The sequence below is a fragment of the Pseudophryne corroboree genome, chromosome 2 (assembly GCF_028390025.1).
Source record: "Pseudophryne corroboree isolate aPseCor3 chromosome 2, aPseCor3.hap2, whole genome shotgun sequence".
NCBI lineage: Eukaryota > Metazoa > Chordata > Amphibia > Anura > Myobatrachidae > Pseudophryne > Pseudophryne corroboree.
In genome coordinates this window covers 197,762,588-197,776,040 of record NC_086445.1, presented here as the reverse complement: position 1 = coordinate 197,776,040, position 13,453 = coordinate 197,762,588, and the positions used below count along the sequence as shown (strand labels likewise).

The window sequence follows — 13,453 nt, the reverse complement described above, 5'->3', positions numbered from 1 at the left end:
ATCCACTAGGACATTAGAGAAACATAGACTGTGTTGGGTACTAAGGACTGAGTATGAGAACCTGTGTTCTAGAAAATAGCAGCTAAAATCTGATTGGTTGCTATGGACACCATCTCCACTTCTATAAACCTGCATTTTAGTAAATATACCCCTAAGGAACTGTGAATAGATAAGAATATATGAGGAGTTCTGTAACAACCATAGCATGATGGAACTCACAGGGTACCCTCAATAAGTATGACGGAATAAACATCAATGTACATGTAATGTATACGCACCTAGCTACATGCCCAATGGAAGGGTCAGCTGTGAATTTAGATATAGGTGGCCTGTGCCTTGCTAAGTCTATATCCTGAGTTCTGCTAGTTGAGGCTGTGTTTTCCAACTCTGCAGTTTAAACAGAAATGTGCTGTTAATGCTGCAGCAGATTAGTAATGGTGCAGACAACGCAACTTTGCATTATGTTCATCTTTATAAAACCCCATTATGGTGAGTCTTATGACCCTGCAATATGGGAGCTGGGATTGTGAGGCTGTGTCTACAAAATACTAAAAGTATTAGTGCAACCTGGATAAGAGACAGGTGTTCCAAATAAATACTGATCCCATACCTCCCAACTGTCCCGATTTTTGTGGGACAGTCCCATTTTTGTTGGGACTGTCTCACCTGTGGGTCGCAGTGTCCCGTGGTGGTGGCGGTGGTGGTGGTGGTGGTGGTGGGGGGTTTGGGGGTGCAGTTGGAGGACCCTGCTTAGTTGTGCGAGGGTGTCCCTAACAGCATTGTAAAAGATGTTGGGAGGTCTATGATCCAATGGCATCGACATTAAGTATAGATTATAACTTGTTAGGAAAAAAGTAAGCAAATAAATATGTTAATTAAATATGTTTATAGATATTATCTGAAATAATATAATTACAGGAGATTTTGTTTATTTTTTATTTTACTAGAGCATAATTATAGTCGCAGCATTTCATGAGACTATGGACCTGATTCAGATGTGGTTGGAGTTACTATCACTACTGCTTCCTTGGAAGCAGCAGTAATAGCTCTGTATGGTAATGTAGAAGGAGACGTCTATTACAAGCAGACGCCTACTGCTGCAGTTGTCATCCGACCTGTGTATTGGAACGCAGCAACAGATCACTCACTCACCATTGGACTGCTTGCGTCACCTATGGTGATATGCAAGCCGCTCATCGCAGAGGCCAAGAAATCTCTGTATAACAGCGGAGATCCCAGGTCTCTTCCTCCACCTAATTGGTGGCAATACGCCTCTGTTTGGAGAAACTGAGGCTGATGCCGCTTCTTCCCTGCCCCAAGCAGTATCAGACTGTCAATCACTGACACTCTGATGCCGGACTGTGTGCTACGCAAAGTACCGCTAAACCTAAATTGTGATGTACAGTGTACCTCCAACCACATCTGTATAACCCCCTACATGTGGATTGCAGCTCATGGTTCCCTCTCCCAGGAGAAAAATGTGCCTTAAAGTATCAGCGTAATATGATTTCATAACAAATGTGTCCATGCAGTTGTAGGATTTAACAACAAATGTGACATATCACTAGTGCAGTTAGTCCTCTACTGGGTATTGGCTAGGGATGGAGCAGACATCATAATGGGCCTATCATGTGACATAAAATGTTGCTACGGGACTCTGAAATTCCTAGTTACTCCCTTTGGTTCCTTACTATGTGGATGCGGATACCAGGAACAGTGGTCGCTTCCATCCTCCATCACAACCACTATCCCACTGGGTCTGTGGACCAGCCAGTAGAAAACTGAGAAAAAGGAAGTAATGCTGCAACATTGCCGAAGGGAAGTTGTCATGCTACACTATAGACAAATATAAGAACAACACAACAACAAGAGTTGCAAGACATATGGCTTATGTAAAGCAGAGTATATTTGTACTGTACATGCAGCTTTTTATGAGCAAAAGGCAGAAATACATGTTTGTGGGCGGGATGTACTAATGAAGAATTGTGGTAAACTCCCGTTTACTGGGTTTTTTACTGCATTTCCAAATGTACTAAGACCCAGCCGTCCGCTTTTCGATGCAGAGGGTATTGCCACCTTTTTATGATGATACCCTATAGAAGCCTATGGGCTTCTTACCGCATCCTGTCGCACCCACTGCCAGCGCCGCTAACGCCGCCCTCCCCCATGCGTGCATGAAGACAGCTCCCGTCGCAGTCCGGGATCCAAGTCTCCTCCTCCCCCAGGAACACAGCCATCTGTACTTCCGGCTGCAGGGAGGAGGAGCCCAGGACTGACAGCAGACGTCACCTCCCGGTGTTGGGAGGTGACGGAGACACCCGGAAGTCCCTGCACACGCTCTCCTCAGGACCACCAGGGATCGTAGGGGGCCCCTGGCATCGCATTGTGATACTAATCGTATATGTTAGTACATATGCGATTAGCATTATTGCGATGACCAGCGTTGGCCCGCGATCACTATTAGTACATCCCGCCTGTGTGTCTATAAGGCTGATATTGAGCCTCTCTACAGTATTGTCAAAGTGGACACAGCCTTAGGCTGGCATAAGGGACGATCAATGGGTCGGCCTAACACACACTACTGTATCTGCAAGATATATCGGCATTGGCTAAGCTGCAGGGCCAACTTGATACAGTATATATGTGAATGACGTCATTCAAAAAAATATTGGGTGTACACACCTGCTGATGAACTACTGATAAAATGTTGCGCTAACAAATAAATCTTTCAAATGCGTACTCAGCCTAAAGGATTGACTCAGGATTAATAGGTCCCAGCAAGGACTTGTCAGGCTTGGTAAGATAATCATCAATTATTTTTAAAGGGGCTAATATCTACTAGAGGTCATATAGTACAAAAACAGTATATATGCCACTTGTGTAATATAGATATATAAACAAAGACCAATAATCATATTTAACGCTGCTCAAACTCAGTATATGTAATGTCAGTAAATGGAGCTCATGGTACTGTATGTCAGGAACTTGAGATCTGTAAATAATAAAGTATAACAGAGGAATAAACCCGCCATCTGTGTAGTCTCCTCCAGAGCAGGCCATGGCAATTCATTAATATCAGAGATAATAAAATTATATAGCTATAAATTGCTAATTATTGTAATACTGTTGTGTCCCAATAAGAACTGTCATGAGAATTACTGATTTATGCTGGAAATTTGAGAGAAAGATTTAATAAAAATGGAGGAATGAAATAGAGAAATAAGGATCCTGAAACAGATCATGGATATACTATGTAACACATACATACTATATTTTTGTTGTTGTTTGTCCTTGTGTTTGAAATTATATTTCCTAATAGCCTATTCAATTAGGGGCGTATGTTCGCCTAGGCGAAAAAAAATGCACTTTTTGCTTTTTTTTTTATTTCATGCTGTTTATTTTCTGCTGTTTATTCAATAGAAGGGCAGTTTTTTTCGGCTAGGTGAAAAATTCAGCAATAGCGAAAAACATGTGGAACGGCGAATCCACGTGTTTTTGCACCTGCACCAGCGAAAATACGGGCCATCGCTGATTTTTTGCCTACCTTTTCACACACAAAAAAGAAGTGAAAAGGTATTGGCGAAAATGGCCCGCAATTGAATACGCAGAGGGGTGAATTTGATAGCTCTGATATTGCCAGAGCTAATTGAATACCTCCCTATGTCCCATGAGTATAGAAAATGACAGTTTCTTCCCACCAACGTTCTATTGTGACCTGGACAGAGATATTTTAAAATTTTATTTTCAAAGATATCTCTGATACTTCGGTGCAGATGCAACACAGGGGGCTGAAGAGCAGTCCAACTCTGTCAGAGGAAACCCCAGTAACGCTGATGGTACCTCCAAATGTTGCTTCATATAACCGGGAGTCTGTGGGAATGTAAGCTCACCAGGAGATCAGCTGGGTGCATATCACAGCCGCCGCCAGGACAGAGCATTCAGCCGCATCCCTGCTGTATCTGTGCCCCCTCCCTCCCCCAACTCATGTCCCACTGTTTCTAATTTTAAAATATTCTTTTGCGGTATGGTAAGGAGGAGAAAAAGGTTCACTACCCCTAGAATTTGGAGAGAAACCACTGATCACTGAAACAACTGTTAATACTGCATGGTGGACCCTTCCAGACATTAGATTGGCAAGAATGCACATGCTATCATCGTCCACTGCCCCTGTGCCACACTACCCAGAGCTCCATATGCCCACACCTTGGCAGAGAGAGCAGCCATCTTCACAAGAGAGCAGTTTACAGAACGACTTAGACGTTGCAGATACAGAGTTTACAACTGAGGACAGAAACCCATAATATCCAAACAAAAATGACCTCAACTACTTGATCAGAAATCTTGGTTTAACCAAGTTAAATACAGAGCTTTTGACATCAAGGTTGAAGCAGTGGAACTTGCTGGATGCAAATGCGCAAGTCACAAATCAGATGAAGTGTCACCAAGGTTTTTCCTGCTTTTTTGACCGTCAACTTGGCCTCCGTTTCTGCCACAATGTGATAGGTCTGTTCAATACAATCAGAATCGCCTAGCACCCAAGCAAGTGGCAACTCCTCACTGACAGCCTATCAAAGAGCCTCAAAGCTGCGCTGCTTCATAATGGTAACAAGTACCCTTCTCTTCCTCTGGCTCAATCGGTGCACTGCAAAGAGGATTATAGCAACTTCAAGACCTTGCTAGAAGCCTTGAAATATGAGTACGCCTGGGAGGTCATTGAAGACTTCAAAATGGTAGGATACCTAATGAGCCTCCAAGGTTGTTTTACCAAGTTTCCCTGCTTTCTTTATCGTTGGGACAGTAGGGACACCACTGATGGATTCCAGGTAGGTGATGATGCCTCCAATACACATCAAGTTGGGCCTTATGAAACTATTTGTTAGAGCTCTAGATCATGATGCGGCAGCCTTCAAGTCTTCTCCCCTAAACTGTATGAGGGTCAAAGGTCAAAGCCTGTGTATTTGTGCTACTACTGATTACAAAGATCCTGCAGTGCAAGAAATTCCCAAAGATGCTTGCTCGGAAGCTGCTTGTACCAGTGGTTCAGGGCTTTCTGGGCAATTACAAGGCAGAAAAACTGCGTGCAGTTGGTTGAGACTTTGGTGAAGAACACAATTCGGTGCAGGATGTCCCTCAAAGTCCATATTCTTGATGCTCATCAAGAAATTCAAGGAGAAGGGTGTTCGTTAATGCTATGCTCTCAACACATTTTCATATTACAAATGGAACCCGCCAGGTTTGTCCCCTATCCCCTCTGTTCTTCGCTCTCGCAATTGAACCCCTAGCAGAAAAAATTCGGACCTGTGATGGGATTAAGGGTCCGGAATTATATGGGAATGTATATAAGGTTTGCCTTGTTGTAGACGATGTATTGCTCACTCTAGTGGACCCGCAAACATCACAACACTATCTTCATTTGGTCTTGGATTACTTTTCTAAAGTATCATTCTATAAATTGAATAGTAATAAAACAGAAGCACTGCCTGTCAATGTCCCGAAGACTCTTGTGTATTCATTGAAAGAGCTCTATCTCTTTGACTGGAAGGATAGGAGCCTCAAATATTAAGGTGTCCAGATTACCCCTAAAGTGTCAGATTTAATTATTGCAAGTTATCTTCCTTTGCTACGAAAGATCACTCAACTCACTTCAGATTGGATGATGTATCACATGTCATGGTTTGGACGAATAGCGGCGTTGAAAATGACAGTCCTTTCTAAGCTTTTATATTTGTTCAGGACAGTTCCCATTGCTCTTCCCGGTTACTTATTAGCCAAATGTAATTCTGTCTTTACAAAGTATGTTTGGCAGCATAAGAAGCCAAGATTAGCAAAGAAGATGATGAGTCTTCCAAAATCTGAAGGAGGTTTAGCTGGGTATGGGTCGTTGGGTCGACAGTCATTAGGTTGACAGTCATTAGGTCGACCACTATTGGTCGACAAGCATTAGGTCAACAGGGTCATTAGGTCAACATGGTCATTAGGTCGACATGTACTAGGTCAACAGGTTAAGGGGTATATGCAATTGCGGTCGAATTCCCCGAAAATGTCGAAAAACGGGGCATTTTCGACACAAAAAAAAAAATCGACAATGCAATACAGTACTTTTCGACAAAAAAAATGACTTTTCAGATTCGACTTTTTGCAATTCGACATTTTGAAAATTCGACATGTCTGCAGTGGTAAAAATGCGGCATTCGACAAAAGTATATTCAATTGAAGAATGTCGATTCAACTTTAGTGCTTTTCTACAGTAATATCGTCAATTTCCTTCCGCCTCACTTTGCTGGCGGAATCTAATAAAAAAAACTTAAAACATGTTTTTTTTTGTTTGTTTTTTATTGCTAATAGCATATCTATTTATATTAGAAGGGATTATGTACTTGGTTTGTCTATTAGAGGGACACAAGTATTATTTATATATTTTTTAAAAGGATATTTTTTTTTAACTGACTAAAATAGAGAGAGCATGGTTTTTAGTGGGAAGGGGTGGGAATGGGTTAAAATCAAGAAAAAAAATGCGTGGGGTCCCCCCTCCTAAGCATAACCAGCCTCGGGCTCTTCGAGCTGGTCCTGGTTGTAAAAATACGGGGGGAAAACGGACAGGGGATCCCCCGTATTTTTAGAACCAGCACCGGGCTCTGCGTCCGGTCCTGGTGCAAAAAATACGGGGGACAAAAAGCGTAGGGGTCCCCCGTATTTTTTGTACCAGCACCGGGCTCCACTAGCTGGGGAGATAATGCCACAGCCGGGGGACACTTTTATACCGGTCCCTGCGGCCGTGGCATTAAAACCCCAACTAGTCACCCCTGGCCGGGGTACCCTGGAGGAGTGGGGACCCCTTAAAAAAAAACGCATACCCGATCCACACGAACTGAAAGGGGTCCCATGTTTACACATGGTACCCCTTTCCCCGAATGCTGTGACCCCCAGTGACTCCTGTCACTGAGGGTCCCTTCAGGCAATCACGGAGCGCTACATCGTGGCACTCTCCTGATTGCCTATGCGCGTCTGAGCTGGCAGACAGCGCATCGCACAGCCCCTCCATTATATTCAATGGTGGGAACTTTGCGGTCAGCGGTGAGGTTACCGCATGGCAAGCGAAAGTGCCTCGCTCCACTACCGCTGTGCTCGGCACAGGTTACCGTTCCCAGCTGTAGTCCACGTGGATCGTAAAGTATGAAAAAGTCCAAAAATTGGGAAAAAAAATTGAAAAACTCATGTCGACCTTTTGAACTGTCGACCTAGTACATGTTGACCTAATGACCATGTCGACCTATTGACCCTGTCGACCTAATGCATGTCGACCAATAGTGGTCAACCTAACTGGTGTCGACCTAATGACCGTATACCGTTTAGCCTGCCCGGATCTATATCTGTACCAAACTGCATGTATTCTAGCCAAATTAAGTGACTGGTTTGCTCCTGATAATGCTAAACTGTGGGTGTGCTTAGAAAGATGCATGGTTCATCTGCTCCCTTTAACCAACTTGTTCTGGCTGCCGATAAATGAAGGCAAATTATTTGCCAAAAACTCTTTTGTACAGGCTGCTCGTAAAATGTGGTTGGAGTTGGTTCATAAATCAGATTCTATGGGAGACATTTACTAAGCAGTGATAAGAGCGGAGAAGTGAGCCAGTGGAGAAGTTGCCCATGGCAACCAATCAGCACTCAAGTAACATCTATAATTTGCATACTATAAAATTATACAGAGCTGCTGATTGGTTGATGGGGCAACTTCTCCACTGGCTCACTTCTCCGCTCTTATCACTGCTTAGTAAATGTCCCCCTTAGTCCCTTCCCTCTACAGATTTATCTCCATTGGGCCTAATCTCTCTCATCCCTGACTTGAGGTATAGTGACACTCACCAAGGTCACAGAGACGGGCTTCCCTTTCCCTTTTAATAAAATTCAATCTCAATTTCTAATAGGGATTTTTTACAAATAAGACATTGGTGGATGCACCCCCACGTCATCTGAGACTGAGGAAGCCGCTGAGGGTGTGTTAAGGCGGAGAAACGCGTTTCCAGGGACCGTGTGAGAGACGATCACCTGCTTGACCGGTATTGTGCTGTGGATAGGATCCGTCCAGTGTGTATGCAATACGGGCTGATACCAGCAGAGGGAGCCTGAACACTGTGACAATACATCAGGACACTTGAAAGAAATCCACTCTACCTGTAAATATAGGTATACTATCAATAGAGGGAGCCTGATGATCAATATTAAGCACTTTAATACCTTGGAGGTGAAATGATTTCAACAATATGTGAAAATTATTAACTTTATATTTTAATTTCTCTTCTTCAAGAAAAATGTGTGCACACATATAAACTCAGCACTCTGAGTAGTTCGGGACTTTATTGTCATATTCAATGATCAAGCCTCTAGATACATAAATTACACACATTTTGGAAGCAGCCATATACGTGAGGATTAAGCTAATAGAACCCACAAAATCCAGCGAGAAAAATATATATATGTGGGATTGGACATTCCCGATGGATTAATGCTTATTTGAAAAGAAAAATATTGAGTATTGGGGAATTGAATTGTATGGAATATGTGATATTCATTTTATTGATATTTTTTAATATATGCTGCAGTATTTATTACATTTATATGTTTATGATAAAAATAAAAACAAGAAAGTGTTTTAAATTTTAAGAATCCAGTGTATAGTGTGATATATAAATTGTGTTCGGTAACTGATAGACACAGCGCTCCTGGTTTTTTGCAGGGGTTTTTCCCTTGCAAAGTGTTTTTTCTGGTAAATTAGGTAAGGAACGCAATTATCCTTACAACTAGGAGCAGCAGTGCCTATTGGTGTTCTAGTTAAGAATCTCCCTTCTTTCGGCACTTGCTGGCGCCCGATCGCATGCACGGGGGATTCCACGATATAATAAGTGGGATAACCTGTGGATGCAATTTGTATTATTCCCAAATACCCCTGAGAATTATTATCTAGAAAAGAAAGTAGAGAGGGTATTACCAGATGGTATAATTATTTGTCCACACCCCAAATCCAGCAGAAATTCCTGTTTCAGGTTAAATGGGAAGGAGCCCTCGGCTGTGCCATATCGGATGAAGACTGGACAGCTGTCTTACAATCTTGTTTCCAAATCTCAAGATGTGTTTCTCATATAGAAGCATTTTATAAACTTTTACACCGATTATATTTTACCCCAACTCGCCTTCATTCCATGAAACCTGAAGTGTCTAGTCACTGTTGGCGTGAATGTGGCAGTGTGGGAACCCTAATACATGTTTTCTGGATGTGCCCTGCTATTACGAACATTTGGATGTCTGTGTTTTCTCTCCTTTCTAAAGTCTTGGGATATTCTGCAACTCCCCACCCAAAATTGGCCCTATGTCATATATGTTGTGGAGATATGGCCTACAATGATAGGTATATCATGAATCATATTCTTATCTCCACAAAAATTTTAATAGCTCGTCATTGGCGCACGCCTAAACTCCCAACAATGGAGGCAATTGAAAATGTAGTACATTCTCATTACGAGTTCGAAACGGCAGGGGCTGCATATTATTCCTCAGCTTCCTGCCCTCATCTTCATTGGTTTTCCTGCAATAATTACAGATATCTTAATAGATCTACGGTCATTACCTCTTCTTGAATAATTGACACCTAGTATACTGTCTATCAGGTCTAGTTACTTTTACTACTTCAAGGCTCTTCATTCCCTTGTACCCATGTCAGTTATCTATGTGAAATACATCTCTCTGCAACTTAACTTGTCAAAGTGTTCTGCTGCGACCCACAATGTTGTACTTTGTATTATGGAATAATGTGTTTGTAATTTTAAGGGTATGTTTTAGGTGATTCCCGACAAATGGCCCCAAAACATAACTGTAGCATGTTAGTGACTTTATGTAGAAGACAAAAAGACAGGATCCACTCATAGCTCATACCCTGGCTGAGACATTGCAGAGTAATGACATTTTACAGGTTACATTTTCAGCTGAACTCGGTTGGGAATGGGTGGAGGTCAGGGGGAGCCACAAGGGAATGGGGTGGGAGGACAAAAGGGAACTGAGGGGGAAGAGGTGAGGAACATATGAAGTGGGAGGTGAGAAGGGCACAAGGCTGGTCCCAGAGGAGGGCCAGCCCACAATAACAAGCCATACACTGTAAGGATTGGAGCTGGATGCAAGGGGGAGTAGGGCCCTTGAAGCAAGCGGAGAAGGGCTGTGGGGAGGGCGGAGGTGGAGTAACCAGAAAGGGGACTATCTCCGTCCAGACACTGCCCGTAGTAACTGTAGGTGACGACTGGTATGCACCCCGCGACCCGGTACTTTGACTGGTGCCGCTCAAATATCAGGATGGGGGGGAACTAGCCACCCCCCTTGGTCCCTTGTTCCTGCGCCTATGTTTAATTCTCTAAATCAGTCATTCCCATAACAGAACAGACAAGATTATACTTCCAGCCAAGGCTAATTTTTTATGGATTTGCAAATGTAACCAATTCTCTCACCACCCCTCAGCACTGTGTGGTCCAAACTTAATAAATAAACAGTAAAAGTACAAAAACAAACTCACGAGAACTCATCCTTGGTGAGATTCACAAATATGTTCATTTCATCATCTTGCATGATCCGATAAACTGCGCTGACATGGTGGTTCTCCAGCACTGACCGGTCATTATAGAGGATAGCACAGTCTGATCTGTGGAGATAAGTGTGATAATGAGAGAAACATAAGCAATTTAGGCGTCACAGACATTCCAAAAGAACACTTTGCAGCGATACTTAACAAATGGTTCCAGATATAACTATCTGATACCTAAGTAACGCCATTTGGTGTACTGTAACTGTGACTCCATCAGTATGCACAAAATATCCAGGGTCGTTTTACTGAGACCCATTTGCAAAACATGAAAACAACTTGCAAGTGTATCCCAAATTTATATTAAATTACATTTTCTGAACAAATCAGTAACAAAATAATATTCTAGATTATGTTGGATAACGGTTATGTGCATTGGTAAAATTTTGGAGAGCAAAATCAGATTCCACTATTTATAAGAATCTCGGATACCAGAGGTCTAAGACAGAAACTTTTTTATGACCACTTTAATATAGATGGGCCCAGGAGCGTAGCCACAACTTTGTGGGTTCCATAGCAACATTTTAAATGGGCCGCTGTCCTAATACTTCTAGAGACACCTCTCTGCAGCAGCTGTTAATTTTATGCTCCATAATAGTGCCCGGCAGATTTGTCCTTATACAACCTTACTCTGGTAGGCTGCATATTATCAAGGCGTTGCTGCGATGCAGCCTCTTGCAGCTATACTGTAGCTTTCTTTTGTCCAGCTGCTGTTTGCGGAAGCGTGCACACACATGCTCAAGTGACCGCCACCAAGAAAAACTACTGCTTACTACAGATAGCGGGAGCCTAGCTCCCCTCTACTCGTTCTTACAAACTCCCGCCTGCTCTCCCTTGTTATTTGGAGCAGCGGGAGCATCATTTCCCCGCTACCTGCGGCTGCATACATTGTTTTCCCTTACTGTGTAGCGGAATACACAGCATGCGATGCGCAAAGACTTACGAGGACACATCTGTAGTTCATTTTCTGAACCATTGTTGTGCCTTAGTTTATGTTATGCCTCATAGTAGTGCTGTAGTTCATTTTCTGAGCCATAGTAGTGTACTTATTCACATTATGTCTCATTGTAGGGCTGCCAGTACACATTATGCATCACAGTACCGACACAGTGTCCCCAGTTTTTATTATGCCACATTACAGTGCCCCCAGTTCATATTATGCCACACCTTGTAGTGCACCATTTCATATTTTGCCACACCTCGTAGTGCACCACTGCATACTGTGCCTCCAGTTAATGTGTATAATGAGCAGGTCCCAGGGCATACCTAGATATATTGCAGGCCCTGAGGCAAAATTTTGTTAGAGCTTCCTATGTGCCACCCAATGGTGAAAAATGTATATGACGCATGTAACTGACAGCAGAGGTGGGCCCCTCTCAGCTCTGGGCCCCATAGTAGCTGCACTCTCTGCACCTATGGTAGCTATGCCCTTGGATGGGCCCTCAATCCTGTTGGGTTAAGGCAATTGCCTCCTTTGTCCATTCATTAAAATGGATCTAAATTGTAATTTCAAAAAGAAATACCCCATTAAGTACTGTGGAACAACAAATACACACTTTCACACCTATTATTAGACTATCCACCAACCTCCCTTACAACTATACTTGCCTACTCTCCCATAAATGCCGGAAGGCTCATGTTTTTTCGAGCAGTTCCCTGTACCCAAGAAAGAGTGGCCAGGTCTACTGCATCCCACCCGCTTCCTAGTGACACATGCAGAATGAGGAGATCATGCAGGGAATTACGGTTCCGTATGGAGGGTGCGGGGCTAAATTATGCAAATTCGCGTCACTGATGTTCAATCCGGTACCGCCCACTGCAATGGTAAGCAGCATCTCCACTCCGGGCTTGTAGGCAAGTATGTTTAAAACTCATCTGTTCATTTGGTCTCCTAAATTCCCCAGCCTTCCTTCTAAATCCCCTCCCACTGGCCCACCCTCCTTACAGCACAATCCTCACTCCATGTCAGCCCTATCATGAGCAGGGTCCTCCTTCCTCTTTCCATTCCGAAACATGCATCCTGGTTTTACCATGGTGTCCTCTTACATCTTTGCGACTCGGTATAACCAAGCGTCTTTTTTTGCGATTTTTTTTCTGGGAAATTGGGTCTTAGACACAATGTAATGCGATAGGATGCACATGCTTCTGCTGATTAAAATGATATGCAGCATGCCTATATTCTGTGTGTGACTACTACTGAATTTGCATACAAAATTTTTCCTGGAAAACACGAACATGGCATTTAGGATGCAGATACTGCCGCAATTACACACAAAATATAGGAGGTAATTCTGAGTTGATCGCAGCAGAAAGTTTGTTAGCAATTGGGCAAAACCATGTGCACTGCAGGGGGGGGGGGGGGCAGATATAACATTTGCAGAGAGAGTTAGATTTGGGTGGGTTAGTTTGTTTCTGTGCAGGGTAAATGCTGGCTGCTGTATTGTTACACTGCAATTTAGATTTCAGTTTGAATACACCCCACCCAAATCTAACTCTCTCTGCACATGTTATATCTGCCCCCCCTGCAGGGCACATGGGTTTGCTCAACTGCTAACAAAATTGCTGCTGCGATCAACTCAGAATTAGGCCCATAGGCATGATGCATATAAATTTAATCAGCAGAAGCAACTCATGCGTCCTATTGCACTACAATGACACAAATTACAGAAAAAAACACAAAAAGACGTTTGCAGCTACCGAGTCCCGCCACGTCATGGCGCAACTTGAAGGGCTCTTTAGCGTGACTGCAGCAAGGATGTAAGAGGGCACATTTGCACTCTTATTTTACCCCCAGATTTGTGCTGCCTTTTCCTGTCTTGACGCCAGTACTTC

At 43.1% G+C, this 13,453-nt stretch overlaps 1 protein-coding gene across 6 annotated transcripts in view; it reads right to left on the bottom strand.

Annotated features, from left to right (window-relative positions):
- The window catches only part of PDE1B (phosphodiesterase 1B), a 532,158-nt gene that overhangs the window by 89,470 nt on the left and 429,235 nt on the right, over nucleotides 1-13,453 (bottom strand). For all 6 annotated transcript variants that reach the window (XM_063952207.1, XM_063952206.1, XM_063952208.1 and 3 more), the window contains one exon: nucleotides 10,556-10,681. In XM_063952207.1, the coding sequence (XP_063808277.1) occupies nucleotides 10,556-10,681 (126 nt within the window). The remainder of the gene's footprint in view (nucleotides 1-10,555; nucleotides 10,682-13,453) is intronic.